Below are 15,516 nucleotides of genomic sequence, written 5' to 3' on the forward strand. Positions count from 1 at the left end.
CCCATCGGCACCCACGGATGCTCCATCTCGCTCGCCCTCGCCGCCTTGCCTAGGCTTCCGCTCCATCGACGCAGGACCCTCGCCGCGCCATGCCGCGCCCGCGCCGGCCGCCCGGAGCTGGCTCGACGCTCACGACGCTCGCCCTCGTCCTCGTCACGCTTGTGGCCGCTCAGCAGCAGCATCCACTCGACCGCCATGTGCACCAGACGTCTGCCCGCGCCGAGGTGCACATGCTCGCACCCCATCACGGACAGGCCAGCCGCAAAGACACGGTAGGCGACGCCCCCGGCCGCCCTGCCTACACGCCCTTGAACGACCAGAACGTGCGCGCCGTAGCTACCAAAGTTCCTTCTGCTCCAGCCATCAGCGCTGTCAGAGCCCATCCTGCCAGACACGCTGCCTCGGGGGGCCTCGTCCCCAGTGCGCGCTCTCTGCACGATTGGGAAGTCGAGGACTTTGTTCTCCTGGCGACCGTCGACGGCCACATGCACGCACGCGACCGCTACAACGGGGAGGAGATCTGGGAGCTGAGCGGCCGCCCCATGCTCGAGACCATCTACAACGTCTCGGAAGACCGCCCCGGCCCCCAGCACCAGTCCTTTGTGTGGATCGTCGAGCCCCGCGAGGACGGCGCCCTGTACCTCCTCACCCCCGGGCCCCACCCCCAGCTCCAGCACCTGGGCGTCACCGTCAAGCAGCTCGCCGAGAGCGCCCCCTACTCGAGCGACGACCCGGACCTCCCCGTCGTCTACAACGTCGAGAAGAAGACGTTTATGCTCCTCGTCGACGCCGCCTCGGGCATTGTCAAGCAGAGCTTCACCCCGGGCGGCAACTTCCCCTACGACGACAGCTGCGCCCCCGACTCCAAGAACTTCTTCACCACGCGCGAGCGCGACTGCCGCGGCGTCATCGACATTGGCCAGACCCAGTACACCATCACCATCCACAACAAGAAGACCAACGAGCTCATCTGCACCCTCAAGTATGCAGAGTGGAATCCCAACAGCAGAGACAAGGACCTGCAGTCCCAGTACGACCAGACCCTGGACAAGCAGTACATCTACACCATGTACAACGGCGAAGTCATCGCCTTCGACTACAAGCGCCCGCGATCCCACCAGCGCCCCCTCTACCGCCAACGCCTGCCCTACCCTGTCGCCCGTGTCTTCGACGTTGCCCGCCCCCTGAACGACCAATCCAGCGAGCCGCCCCTCGTTCTGCTCCCACAGCCAGCCGGCCCCATCTTCTCCGAAGACAAAGCCAACCATGTCCTGCTCAACACCACCGAGTCCGGCGCCTGGTATGCCCTGTCCGAAGTCAACTACCCCGCAGTCACCGACGGTGCACCGGACGCCTCTTGCTACAAGCAGGATCAAGTATCCTACGACTGGGACTCGGCCTACCTGCTGCCAGACAAGAGCAGCCTCGTCGGTGTTCACAGGCTAGACTACCGGATTCCCAGCCAGCAGGCACAGCTGCCAGGCATTCCTGCCACGACGTACTACCCAACGTTGAACGACCAGGCCGTGTCCAATCAGCCGGAGACGTCGCACCGTGAGCAGCACCAACCACCGACCATAGACGCGACAGCCCAGACGCAGGACAGAATGGCCTCGATGAAGCTTTTGGTCTTTTTCCTTGCAGCTGGCCTATTCGTTGGTGCTTCCGTGAAACCAACACTACGCGAATCATGTCTGAGCCACCTGAAGAGACTATTGCATTCGGCCAAGGCCAAGTTGCCTCCCGCTCCTGTGCCCGCCTCTGCCGAGCCGCAAGTACAACCTGTAGAAGAAGAGGCGCTACCTCTCATAGTCGACGAGAACCTCGTTTCCGAGAAGCCGATGGCGGGAACTGTAGCGAAAGCTGACATTGCCGCACCCGTTGCTGAGGAGGTCAAGGAGAAGAAGGTGACTTTTGACGTCCCAGACGACGAAGACGAAGATCTCGCGCCCCTTTCCAGGACCACAACTGTCGAACGTAGCCCCCCTGCCGAAGACGAGGTCCTGCCTGGCACTCCGCTCAACGTGGACGCTCAACCGATGACTAGCAGTACCGATGATGTTTCTCAGGATTCCTCAGCCGCGCCCACGACTCCCAAGAAGAAGAAAGCACACCGAGGCAGACGTGGCGGACGTAAACTCAGCAAGAACCAACAGAAAGAGGAAGACGAGGTCAATCGAATTGTAGATGCAGCCAAGCAGCTCGAGGTAGGACCGAGCCTGCAGCCAGATGAGCTCACTGTCAGCGGCGGCGACGTGCAGAACGTATCCGAGATCAAGCGGATCGGCAAGTTGACAATAGACCAAGACCGACTCCTTGGCAACGGGAGCGGAGGAACATTTGTCTTTGAGGGTAAATGGAAGGTACGCTGAATCTCCGTTCGCTCTCAATTTCTTGTGCTAACGCTGCTTCAGGAGGTCAAGGTGGCTGTCAAGCGCATGCTACCGCAATACTTTGGACTCGCGGAGCAAGAAGTGAAGCTTCTGCAGAACAGCGATCCCCACCCGAACGTCATCCGTTACTTTGACGACGAGAGGGATGAAAACTTCCTCTACATCGCCGTCGAACTCTGCCAGGCCAGCCTGTTCGACCTTTACAAAGACGGCCGTCCAGGCGAGGAACTCTCCGAAAGCCATCAGCGTCTGGTGAACAAGATCAGCGGCAAAGCTGCCGCTTGTCTGTACCAACTGGCCGCTGGATTGAATCACCTTCATCATCTTCGCATCATCCACCGCGACATCAAGCCCCAGAACATACTCATCGCACAGCCGTTGATCACGTCCAAGGACGATGTACGGCTCGTCATCTCTGACTTCGGACTCTGTAAGACGCTGCCCGATAACGTTAGTACCCTTGTCGGAACGACGGGCAATGCAGGCACTGTTGGCTGGAAAGCGCCTGAGCTCATCTCGCAGCCCAAGGAACTAGCCAACGGCAGCTCGCAGGGCTTCTCTCGCGACTCGTCGAGCTCCACGGACCCAGTCGCGCAAGGCGTGAAGCGGGCCGTCGACATCTTCTCTCTCGGTTGCGTGTTTTACTACGTGCTCACCGGCGGCTGCCATCCCTTTGACGACGAAGAAGGCTGGATGCAGATCCGTGAATACAACATCAAGAAGGAGAAGTCGAACCTCGATCGTCTGCTTCTCGGTGCAGACTCTGTGGAGCCACATCGCCTCATCCACTGGATGCTGCGACCCAGGCCCGAAGACCGTCCCAACGCCTTCCAAGTGATGAACCATCCCTTTTTCTGGGATGACCAGAAGCGCCTTGATTTCCTGTGCGACTGCTCCGATCATTGGGAACGTGAACCTCGGGACCCGCCATCTGCCCACCTGTCGGTGCTCGAAGAAGCCTCGCAAGACGTGCTCGACCACAGACGCAACTTTCTCGCCAAGCTGGATCAGGGCTTCATCAACTCGCTCGGGAAACAGCGCAAATACACAGGCGACAAGATGCTGGATTTGTTGAGGGCGCTCAGGAACAAGAAGAATCACTATGAGGATATGGACGATGCAATCAAAGCAAAGGTGGGGCCTTTGCCGAGCGGTTATCTCAGGTATTGGACGGTCAAATTTCCGCAACTGCTTATGGCTTGTTACGAGGCGGTGTTGGCCTGCGACCTGGAGCATGAGCCACGGTTCAGGAAGTATTTCGAGAGCATGAAGTAGTCAGGGGGTAGGTGGGGGTATTAGCAATGAACGCTGGATTTAAACGTGACTCGTTTGCTCATGGATTGACTGTGATGGCTACCTCTTCAAGCGACTACCATCCAGTTCCGCTAGACTCGCCCTGACCATGTCGGGGTTGTTCGTCAGCAGCTCTTGGACCCTCTTCTCGAAAGCCTTGATCATGAAGTCTGCCACCTTGGGCGCGACGCCCCCACTCAGAGCGGCATACATGGGGTTCGCAAACGCAAACTCGACTGCCAGACTGACCTGTGTCTGGTCGTTCTGTATAGCCTCAACAGTCCACTTACTCCGCAGGTGGGTAAGCAGGCCGTTCTCGCCTTCCCTTCGCTCCGCCGCCTGCTGCCCGCCGTCGAGGTGATGCGCGATATCCTCCGTCTTCAAACTCGTCTCGGTATTCCCGCCCACACTCTCCACATAGCGCCCCGGTATGCAGTACACCCTGCTCACGAAACTCTCGGTTATGCCGCCAAAGCCGCTGGTCAGGGTGCCCTCGGATGGCCAGCGCCGGCCGTAGACCTTGTCCGGTGCAGACCACTTGGTTATGTCGCTGCGCTGGCAGTAAGGCAGGAAGTGCTGGTAGTTGGGCACGTCGGCTATTATGGAGTAGACGGGGGCCGAGGGGTAGGGCAGAGTTCGCACGGCAGTCAGGATCTGTGGCGGCGACGACGAAGAAGGCAGCGCGGAGTTCAGGGCTTCGAAGGGGTTGGGCAGGAAGGTCCGCCGCTGCGAGGGGGGTTGGCGTGGGCGCGCGCAGCGTGTCGTTGGACGGGTGAATCGCAGGGATGCCATTACGGGTTGGCCAAGCGTCGATATATGGTGGAGTTGTGTATGTGCAGAGTTTGATCGGTGTCACCTCGACATGGTGGCTGAGCGGTTTGAGAGCCCAGAGCCCATGAGCGCATCACGCTCCAGATGGCACACCAGTTGACGCAGATCCGCGCTAGCCCTAGAGAAGATATTGATGCGGCTGCGGCTCTGCATGACGCATGGGATCTCCAAGGCTGTCAGGGACCTCGAGGGCTCAACCAAACTCCTTTGGGCGCTAGCGCTCGAAATTTCCCCTCCATGAGTTGCAAGATTCCCCGCTTACGCGACTTTGTCAGGAGTCCGAGATGGCTGCGAAGACGGACAGCATGAACGGTGCACACGCGGGAACTGCCAGTGGCGCGAGTGTCCACGATGCCGGCGACTCGAGATTCCAGACAGACAACACCATGTCCAGGAAACCACAACCGAAACAGCAACTCTCCAAAGCAATGGAGCACATGCGCTTCGCAGTCACAGTCGATCCTGTTCCGCATACTCCAGCTTGCACGCCGCCACCAGAGGCTCTGACGGCCACATCGCCAGCCGCCCTCGACTCCGCCGAGAACGACGCTTATGGAGTGCCTGCTTCTCTACAACCCGTGCGCGCCCCACCGTCTCGCTCCCACGACCCAGACAACAATCAGAAGCGCAGCGATCCCTTTGCGTTCGGTTCGCGCTACCTGGAGGAAGGCGACAACATCTTCGAGTTCAACGCCTGGGACCACGTAACCGTCGACTCCAACTACCTCGCCTTTTCAGAAGAACAGTATTCCAGACAACGGCAAGAGCCGGTTTCCGACTTTGATCGCAAACGCTACAACGCCCAGCCCGAGAAGTGGTGGAACCAGTTCTACAAAAACAACAAGACCAACTTCTTCAAGAACCGCAAATGGCTGGCACAGGAGTTTCCTATTCTAGAAGAACTGGGCGCCGAGGATGGGCCAGAGGCTACGCTGTTGGAGGTCGGCGCCGGGGCAGGGAACAGCGCCTTTCCCATCCTGCAGAGAAGTCGGAACCAGCGGCTGAAGATACACGCGTGCGACTTCTCCAAAAAGGCAGTCGAGCTCATCCGCAACCACGAACTCTACGACCCGGAGCGCATACAAGCTGACGTCTGGGACGTGGCCGCCGCTCCCGACTCGGAGAACGGCGGGCTCCCCCCAGGTCTGGCTGAAGGCAGCGTAGACGTTGTGCTCATGATCTTCATCTTCAGCGCGCTGAGTCCCAAGCAGTGGGACCAAGCCGTCCGCAACATCTGGCGGGTTCTCAAGCCGGGCGGCCAAGTCCTCTTCCGCGACTACGGCCGCGGCGACCTCGCCCAAGTCCGCTTTAAAAAAGGCCGTTACATGGAGGAAAACTTCTACGTCCGCGGCGACGGTACGCGCGTCTACTTCTTCGAGCAGTCTGAACTCGAGGATATCTGGGGCGGCGCCAGAAAACGCGATACTACCATTGGCAACGTGGCGGACACCACCATATCCCAGACCGAGGCCGAGGGTGTCATCGCAGATAAGATGGAGAGTCTGTCTCTCCACGATCCTGGCATGCAGACGAGAGAGCAGAGCCACGATGACGTCAACGATCTGGACACTCCCAGGCCGGGTTTTGAGATTGCGCACATTGGCGTCGACCGACGGATGCTGGTCAACAGGCAGAGGAGGCTGAAAATGTATAGGTGCTGGATGCAGGCTGTGTTTCGCAAGGCAGGCATGGAGAGCGAGGTGCCAACGAGCACGCTGAGGCAGGACAAAGAAGACGCTGCAGAGGAAGAGGAAGAGTGGCAGAGTGGCGTGGGAAAGGAGGATGCAGTGGAAGGAGGGGGCGTTAAGGTTTGAGGGTCCGAATCGTGAGGGTGGAATGCAAAAGTTGCAGTGGTGGCCTGTAGTGGGGATGAATGATACCATGACATATGAGAGAGAAGACGTTGTAAAAGTAGAGTATACTATGCGTCAAACCACTGTTGTGGTTAGAAAGCAGCGCTAGAGAGCACACTTGATTGACCCGTCGTGTTGTCTCCCGCCTCGTGGGCCTCATGGATCATACACAGCAGCAGATGCAAAAGCGTTTGGTCGAGAACGCACTGGATTGTGGTGTACTATGAGACAAAGACCGCCATGCTACGCTAAACTACCAGGCTCGTGATACAAGCTATGATGCGAACCCAACACCCAATGCTGCGCTTTCCAGAACCAGCACCTATAGAGCCTCAATCGAGGGTATCACAAGAACCGGTGCAAAGCCTACCCTCCAGTCCACAATCATGACAAAACTTCCCTGCACACGTCTAGTTCCCCTCAAGAATCCCCTTGAGAATCCCTGCTCCAGGTCCTACGAGTGAATCCGCCAACTCCTTTTCTCCAACAACACTAGCAACCCTGCGATCCTCTACCGCAACCCCGGGGAAGGCTTTGCCCCTGCCCCTCCGGCTCGGCGTGCCAGCGCCAACATCCAGCGACCCTGCTTTGCCCTCCACCGCTGAGACAAGCGAGAGCGTTTCCAGACTGCTCACAATGTCTCTGAACTCTGTGCTCGTCAGAGGATGCAGTATGTTTTCTCGTCTGCATAGCACGGTGTAGGCTTCGAAGAGTTCCTTGATGCTAGGGGATGTAGTGTGGGATCGGGAAGGTGTGGCCAAGATGCTATCGGCGGCAGTGGCGCGCTTCTTCTTCTCAATAGCAGAGAGCGAGCAGAGAACGGCTTTTTGTTGCAGATTGAGGTTCCGCAGGCGTTGGCTGGTGCCGTTGCTGAAGACAGCTGCTGTGATTCTGGCCATGTGGGCAATGGTGGCGCGCGGTGCAGTTTCGACGGTGAGCGAGGCGAGGGAAGCTGCGATGACGCTGTTGAGGTCTTTGGTTTTGGCGGGAGAGCGGATGGCCGGGGAGGAGAAGTTGATGTTCTCTACAAGCGGTGTTTTCGAGGGCGATGGCGTGGGAGATGGTGTGATTTCTGTGGCTTTTTTCGCGTGTCGGTCGCGCGTGTCGGCTTCGACGAGGTCGATTGCTCGCCGGCAGATGTCAAAGGCTTTGCGCAGGTCGCCGGACTGGGCGGCTACCTTTTTGGAGAGGAACACAATGGCGGTTGGGTGGATGAAGGGCAGCTGTGTTGAGCCGGCTGGGAGAAGGGCTTTGAGTTTGGCAGTGATGACGGAGGAGATTTGGGCGGCATTGTATGGGAGGAAAGGCAGTAGCTGTGGCTTGAGACCGCGGGCCTTGAGCCGCGGGAGAAAGCGATCCGTGAGATCCAGCGCGTTGGCAATGCCGACCAGCACCAGCCCCGATGCCTTTTGTAGTGACCACTCGAAGATGTTGTAGAAGAGCTCGACGTCGAGCTCGAGCAGGTGGTCCACTTCGTCGAGGGTAACAACATACGACGTCTGTCGCTGCATGAAGACGGTCCGCAGCGCTTCCATCTCGTCGCCCTCTGCAACTTCGGTGATGTCGACAAAGTCTTCGAGCAGCGTCCTGTACAGATCTGTAGCGTTCTTCACGCTCATGCAGTTGATGTAGCCGGTTCTGACAGACTCGTCCGCGGAGACGGTGCGGCAGACATCGTTGACAAAGGCGCTCTTGCCGGTGCCGGGCGGGCCCGAGACGTAGATGCAGCCTGAGGTCTTGGCCTTGGTTCGGCTTGTGATGAAGGCCGCGAGCTCCCTCCTCTCGGTGTCGCGGCCGAACAGCGCGGTGGGGGCAGAGCCTCTTGCGAAGACCTGGCGCGCTTCGTGGTAGATGGTGGGCGCGGTGCTGCGCGGAGTGCCTGGGGTGTGGGGAGTGCGAGGCGTCAGCGGCCGGCCGGCGATGATGAGTCGGTGTCTGGGTGTAACGGCCACTTTGCCGGCAAGTGTGTCGCGATGCCTGGGCGTCGAGGGGGTAGGCGCGAACTTGTCTGGCAGGTCGACGAGCGCCTTCTGCGGAGAGTTTTCTTGGGCAGGACTCGTGCGCGCCTTCCTTCCGCGTCTCGCCGCCGCCTCGTCTCCGGGCTCGTCCACATGCTGCTTCTTCGGGGTGACGAAGGGGTTCTCAATCTCGCCCTCATCGTGTATCACGAACTGCGTCCTCCGTTTTGCGCGTGTTGCGAGGTGGAGCTTGGATTCTGCAGAGCGCGTCAGGGACGTCCCGTCGTCGATGCGTGCAGAACTACGCGTTCTCTTTCCAAGGACGGTAGGCGCCATTGTGTTGTGCGGCGGCAAGGTGTGATGCGTGGTTGTGGAAGTTGCGAAGCACAGTGATGGAAGGAGCTACCTAGGTACGCGACAGGCACGCGCGACGCGATATCGCGTTAAGTGCCCCAAGGTTGGCCTAGTGCCACGCCCGCATTCAGCACCACCTAGGCCCATTCGGGCTGAGGCTTCACGGCAAGCACACACCAGGCGAGACCAGCAAGTCACCGGCAGTCTTCCATCATGTACTGTCGTAGCGATCCAGCGTCGGTCGGACAGCGCTCAGTGTGTCACCCTGATTCTGTCGACTTGTTTGCTAAGAACCCCTGCGCCTCATGGCGCTCTCCAACGACATCACCCCCGTTTAATGTCTGGTGCACATCTAGTGATCCCGTAAAGACGCGCAGAATATGGTCGCCACCGCTCCACTGCCACTGCGTTTGCGTGGTACAATTGGGGTGCTCTTGGCACTCCACAGTCCTACGGGTGGTGCAAGAAGCAGGGCTGGTACTAAGCGTACGACGTGGGCGATCGGGAAACCTGGTAGCATAAAGGCCTCACACCCAGTGCACATCAATGGCCATCTCTCCCTTTCCCCAGTTCCCGCATCACCCCTCCCGAGCCAACCGCGCGGTGCGGGGCATCGCCAACAGAAGAGCGCGAAATGCCATACCCAACATATCCGTCGTGGTCACATGGCTTGGACTTCTTCCCAGAGGCTTATCCGTACCGCTATACCAGTCGACGATCGTCTCGAAGGTCGCGCGTTCCTCGATGGGCATTTTCAGAGCTCGCAGTAGGGCCATGTTGCGAATTTTGTGTCTCTCATGACAAGATTGTACGCTACACGCTGGCCACCTGACCCCTCACCGCGCCCGTCTGACCATCTACAGCCAAGTCTAGAGGAAGGTCTGTTTGAGCTGGGGATGATGGCGCCTCCCTACTTTGACCACGTCCTGGAAGCTTACCAGGACATCCACTACCACTACAAGCGTGGTTTCGACCAACATGGCCCTGAATCTTACTACATCTCCCGCGAGATTAGGCGGCTATCAGAGCTGCTACGCAAGCTGTACTTTGCAACAGGTATGCGTGAGCTGGCTTCGTGGTCAAACCAGCTGAAGTACATGAGAAGCGACGTACAATTGGGACCCGGGCATCGTCAGCTGAGCACACTACCGAAGCACCGGCATAATTCTTGGTTCCTGCATTAGCCGATGGGGTGATGGATGCAGGCGCTTGGCCTGGCGGTGTTGTGCTCGACGAACTTATGTTGAACGCTGTATTGTTCCGTAGACATGGCCTGTACCCTCCTCAGGCGACCTGTTGCGGTGTACGTAAAAATGTTCGCTGCTGCCTGGTGCTGCTGTTTTGGCGATACAGCCGTCATGACGTCAAAGTGAAAGACCGGCGGAAGGTCGCGGTGACCGTGGAATTGTCCCGCTTCAAATGTTCCTTTACTATAGTCCGCACGCGCTTGTTATCTTGGTCAAAGGAAGCAACGATTGCTCCATACTTTTCGAATTTCTATTCCAGATCTAATGTCCCCACAATCACAATTGCACGTTGGCTGAACACATTTGCGTACCTGAATATATTCGACTACAAATCGAACCCTCTCTTACCTACGAACATGGCCATCCCGCAAGACCCCGCCACTGCGAATCGGCCATCAAAAACGAAGGGCACACAGCTAGCACTCGAAGAAAATAGCGACATCGCGCGAATCAGAAATTGTCTCCAAGGTGGCGCAGACGCAGCCGAGGTCGCATCGGAAGGATACCGCGTCTGTCGCATCAACGCCTTTCTTCGGCGCGACCTTCAACAAGCCCGCAATGGGATTCGTAAGAACCGCGTCGACAGACAGACACAATCTGTTCAAGAAGATGCTCTCAAGGAACTACGTGATGAGTTGCCCGCAACGCGCCAGATGCTCGAGCGCCTCTGGGGTTTGCTCGAGCAGCGGAAGGTCAAGATACCCGACAACGTCAAGGCCGACTATCAAGCGCTGAAGGCCAAGGACTCGCATGACTGGCAGCCCCGGCAGAGGGTCAGGACAGTGAAAAGCGTAGTGGCAAAGGGCAAGAGAATCGAAAACCCCAAAACGAAGACGGAGAGGAAGGCTGAAAGACAGCGGGTCGATAAATTGCACAAGCGTCTCGAAGAAGGGAAAGCCAAGCAGACCAAGTTTCTGTTACACACCCCAGACGGCGAAATGTACGACGCACGGCAGCCTGTCCTTATTCCAGACGAAGCTGGAGACGAGGACGTTGCCGGCGAGCAGATGACAGCGGAAGACGCGGCAGCCATCGAACATGCCGACTTCATGAAGAATGGCAGTTCTTACCGACCCCGGGCGCTTACTCCACCGTCTGGGCTTGTCGCGAAGAACGTCGTTGCGGGAGTCAAGCGCAGGTCAAGCGATTCGAATCCCTTTGCGACACTCAAGATGGGCCAAGGTTGATGATGGCGACGGAGCCACTGACAGTTGGGTGAAATAGAAGGCGTGTTCGTGTCGCTCGCCGAGAGCCAGTTGGGATGAGTTTTGTTACCATCAGGGGGTATGGAGGTCTTCAAGATATCTTTGCCATGAAAACGGGCTATGATATTGCCTGGCTATGTACTAGCGGTGTTCTCAGCCAGAGGCAACCGCGTCTATCTTGATAGTAGACTCATGGCTTTCCTCATGACACGACATATCTGAGCCCCGAACTACCTGCATATTCTGACATTGGCCTTTGTCCTCGAGGACGTGGTCTGCGCAACTTTACCAAATGGTAGTATTTTGATGATGAGCTCATCTCATTTGGCTCCTGGCGTGGACAAACAACCCCGACCCCGCAGTGCATTTCTTACTGAAAAATATGCTGGGAATTATGCCGAAGTTACCCACGCATGCGATTGATGGATGATGAACATGTGCGTCTCCACACGTGCAGCCGATCAATTTGTTTGCTTGTTTGCTGAATAGCAGCGTCTCGCCTTGTTGATTTCACGCTCGTCTCCAATGAACACCAGCATCTACTGCCACTGTGCCTGAGTGTCTCCATTATTTCTTTGTTCCAGTCTTCGCAAGCCAAAATCAGCGAGACTGCCTGTTCAGACGCGGCAATGTCGTGTTATCAAGGCATTCGCACCGCAGCACGCGCCCGGTTCTTTCAAGCGAGGCCACTTCAGACACAGGGCGGGAAGGGGTGGTCACATCGATGGTTGAGGTAGCCCGCCGAGCAAAGTGCACTCGCGTCGTCGAGAGCCTCCTCGACATCGACCCGTCCTACCAGAAGATCACTCAAGCTGTGGATTCAATGTCCAAGATGTGACTGGCTCGATGGGTCCGATATCATGTCACCTCCGGGTTTCTGTTTAGGGCTTTTGGTCCGTAGTGCTTGACTTACGTGAGGAGGGCCTATGTCATCGCCTGCCCAGGTGGGCGCCTGTTGGCACCATTGCGCGCCAAAGCAGAAACACGGTGCACGCTCGCTCCGCTTTCGCGAGCAAGGAAATTACCATGCTGACATATCGCGCGATGCGTCATATCACTACATGCAAGCTTCCAGTTGTGCAATGTACTCCTATGTACTCATCCTTCATTTGCACTTCCGCACGTCCTATCAGGCAGGGGTCGCACGGGCTGCTCTGCCTTTACCCCTATGAGTTTGACAGCTGCGTACAGTCCCCCCCCCAAGTCAGGGTGCCTGGTGTTGTTCGGACTCTCTTTGTAAGATCCGTACACCCCATAGACGCTAGGCACCCGAACCAGAGGGGGGAACTGTACTGACAGTGGCCAAAAACGAGTGCCAGGCCCACACGGATGAACGGCACCTCTTATGACGTCTCGTCACTCACCACGGATAAGTATTGCGAGGCTCGAGTAGGACGCCAGCCTAGCCGATTATGCGCCGAGTTGAACAAACGGCTGCGGGTTCGAGCATAGCGTAGGTTTCACTTCCCGGCCAGCTGTTAGTTCCGTTCAACGGTGCAGGAGGATCTGCGGCCTACCTGCAGGCTGCGGAACGTGCCATGACTTGGCGCGCAAGAACCTCGGCCTCCACGCGAAGCGCTAACGGTTTGGGCGTCAGCAATTTGGAGACGCGGAGATGAACTCGACGGTGCGGTGCGCGTTTAGGAATGCCAACTCCATCGAGCGAGGAAAGAAGCCACTTGACTGTCTTGACACTGCTGATCTGGAGCTCAACTACACCCATGGATTCCACGCGCAGCCAAAGCGGTAGTGAGCGCATTCCAGCTTGCCCAGGTGGTAAGATGTTTGCGACCTGGAGTATCAGCCTCGACGAGACATGGTGAGACGATTGTCTTGTCGGGCGTGCAAGGATTAGCGACGGAACATTGTCACTGTCGCCGAACACGATCTGTCGCTTGCAGGTGCTGCAATACCACGCCTGTGCCACATCAGGCCATGTAGACGGAGAAGGACGGCGACTGGTGCCGGACAAACGAGAAGAGCCAGCAGCCGATCGTAGTGGTAATTTCCAAGGCTGCCCACGAGCTGGCGGGTCACCAACTCCCAGTGCGTTGCCCGCTGGCTATCAGTCTTTTCGTGAACTGCGTCTCGAGATGCTCCACAGCGCCCCATCCCGAGTGCATCTCGCTTTCGAACATCTCATTCGGCGGCGCCAAAGTCATCGCGGTCTTGAGTTACCATGCATCATGCTACAACTCGTAACCAGTTCTGAAATGCTGATGATACCTGTCTTCTCGTACCCTCTCCTCCAGCCATATGATATTTGGAGAGTTGACTTTGCGTATATATCCTGATGCCAACAGTATACAGCAAAGGCAGGCTCTCATTGCCTTTCCATTTACGTCTCTTACTTTCAATCAATATTTCAAGGTTTGCCTGCAGACAATGGCACCAACCACCAGATCCGGATCTGGATCTGGATCAAGTCCAATCCCAAACAGCCATGCACGACACAGCTTGGCTTCTCAACCTGTCAACGATTCAGCCCAAAGTCATGGTAGCCGACGCGATGTACCACAGGTGCATTCTCCCGCCGTAGACAACGTGCCAATAGTCCACAACACCCCTGCACTCCATGTACAGCGCATGCTCCATGTCCGTATTCCACGAAAGGCCACCGTCATGCCCAACCGATTGCTGGAGGAGCGAATCATAGCGCCACAAAAGCAAAAGAATCAGAAGCGATACCAGGGCCTGGTGACCAAGCACAAGTACCGACTCGGCTCGCCAAGGTTCAGGATCTCGAGGCGCATTAGAGACCCAGAGTGCTGGGAAGTGCTTACGCGAGATACTGAAGTTGTGGGTCCTAAAGGGTGTTGGGTTGCGAAAGGAACGTCGACTTTGGAACGCCCGTTCGGGAGTGCTGCCAACGCTTACCGCGTATACCATGTCGATCGCAAATGTCTCAACGAGAAGCTGGAAGGCGAGGTAGCATACACCCACCTTGCTATGAATGTCATGGGCTTTAGGTGGGCGCTCAAGTTCACGACGATAGTGGGAGATGTGCCCCAGCAGTTCGAAGTGTCACATCTTTGCGGTCACTCGCATTGTTATCGGCCGTCCCACCTGGTGCTCGACTCACATCAAGTCAACTTGCGACGATCGCGATGCTCTGGCCATGGCTGTACCCATGCACGCGGACGCGGCCAGAAATGCTTCGGCCACGAGGAATGTCCTGAGTTCTGCCCGGAGCGTTTGAAAGAGGTGGAGCGGCAGTTGAAGCGAGATGGCCACCGGCCTGACAAGTGCGACTATGCAGAGATAGTGGAGTAGTGGAGGCAGGCACGCACGCCACTGATATGTCTGAAACACCGCATGTATTGTTACCTTGTTGTTGATCTACTCTGCATTAGAATCAATATCGTTCGCAGCCGCACCGAAGGCAATCCCTTACTGAATGTTGAAGCCAACTGCATGTTGCCTCCAAGCAGTAGCCCGTGCACTGATAGCTTCAGGAGAGACTTGCTAGCCGAGAACATCCCGTCCCCTGCCAATGCTGCAGTGCTGGAACCTGTGTGGCTTGGCTATCACAGTTCGACGCACGGTAAGTTCCTGAAGGGCCGATATCAGCATGGCGGCGTGACGCATTGTGTAAGCAGCTATGACAATTAAACTGGTGCTGTTTATAAAGCTTTGCCTGTAGTCCCGTCCTAATGTCCTACTTTCCCCAACTTTATCGTAACCTCTACTTTCTTCTCTTCTCATCCTACAATGGGTGTTTACAACCTCAGGTCTCGGTGCTCTCCCCCAGCGCCACTTCGAAGCCCTCAGTCTCCGAAGTCGCGCAAGTCTCCGCGCGCGTACAACATCAGGTCTCGGCGCTCTCCCCTAGCGCCACTTCGAAGTACTCAGTCTTTGAAGTCGCGCAAGCCTCCGACGTCGCGCAAGCGTCCTGGCCCGACCCCAAGGGGGAAAGACCTCACAAAGCCCGTGGGGGATGACGAAGCGACCGGCTACTCTCTGAAGAACCTTCCGCCCCTTCGTCTAGGGATGATGCCCGAAGACTTCGTCAAAGAGGTGAAGGCCCAGAAGCTCAGGCTCCTCCGCTTTGTGCCTGATTCCCACGACTGGCTCCAGCAACACCTGTCCACAATCGAGTTCACGGATTGCGAGTTGGAGATTTCTAAGAAGAAGCCTACTCGCAGAGACGAGGAGCGGATTCTAAAAGAATTACAATTGCCATTCAACTTTGACAATTCGGACTGGCCCGGTGTGAAGTCACAGAAGAGCCAGAAGTTGAGAGCTCTAGATCAGCTCACTAAGGAAGAACGTTGGGAGTTGTTGCTCAAGAACACTGTTGTGTCGGGTCCTAACGGCTGTTGGCACGTGGGGGATACAGTTCACTTTCAGTATCCATCAGGTTTTCGGGCGAAATCTCACCC

The 15,516-nt window shown here is 57.1% G+C and overlaps 5 protein-coding genes across 5 annotated transcripts; 3 read left to right on the forward strand and 2 right to left on the reverse strand.

The window, feature by feature from the left end:
- Positions 1-89: 89 nt before the first annotated feature.
- J4E83_007457 (uncharacterized protein) lies at positions 90-3,668 on the forward strand (the record flags this gene model as incomplete). Its single annotated transcript, XM_049334361.1, has 2 exons — positions 90-2,363; positions 2,415-3,668. The coding sequence occupies 2 exons, from the start codon at positions 90-92 to the stop codon at positions 3,666-3,668; spliced, it is 3,528 nt and encodes a 1,175-aa protein (XP_049186703.1).
- A 78-nt stretch (positions 3,669-3,746) lies between these two features.
- On the reverse strand, positions 3,747-4,478 carry J4E83_007458 (uncharacterized protein; the record flags this gene model as incomplete). Its single annotated transcript, XM_049334362.1, has 1 exon — positions 3,747-4,478. The coding sequence occupies one exon, from the start codon at positions 4,476-4,478 to the stop codon at positions 3,747-3,749; it is 732 nt and encodes a 243-aa protein (XP_049186704.1).
- A 323-nt stretch (positions 4,479-4,801) lies between these two features.
- J4E83_007459 (uncharacterized protein) lies at positions 4,802-6,331 on the forward strand (the record flags this gene model as incomplete). Its single annotated transcript, XM_049334363.1, has 1 exon — positions 4,802-6,331. The coding sequence occupies one exon, from the start codon at positions 4,802-4,804 to the stop codon at positions 6,329-6,331; it is 1,530 nt and encodes a 509-aa protein (XP_049186705.1).
- A 449-nt stretch (positions 6,332-6,780) lies between these two features.
- On the reverse strand, positions 6,781-8,664 carry J4E83_007460 (uncharacterized protein; the record flags this gene model as incomplete). Its single annotated transcript, XM_049334364.1, has 1 exon — positions 6,781-8,664. The coding sequence occupies one exon, from the start codon at positions 8,662-8,664 to the stop codon at positions 6,781-6,783; it is 1,884 nt and encodes a 627-aa protein (XP_049186706.1).
- A 1,823-nt stretch (positions 8,665-10,487) lies between these two features.
- On the forward strand, positions 10,488-11,116 carry J4E83_007461 (uncharacterized protein; the record flags this gene model as incomplete). Its single annotated transcript, XM_049334365.1, has 2 exons — positions 10,488-10,496; positions 10,520-11,116. The coding sequence occupies 2 exons, from the start codon at positions 10,488-10,490 to the stop codon at positions 11,114-11,116; spliced, it is 606 nt and encodes a 201-aa protein (XP_049186707.1).
- Positions 11,117-15,516: the final 4,400 nt, after the last annotated feature.

This window comes from Alternaria metachromatica (assembly GCF_023757995.1).
Source record: "Alternaria metachromatica strain BMP 0045 chromosome Unknown scaffold_18, whole genome shotgun sequence".
NCBI classification, from domain to species: domain Eukaryota; kingdom Fungi; phylum Ascomycota; class Dothideomycetes; order Pleosporales; family Pleosporaceae; genus Alternaria; species Alternaria metachromatica.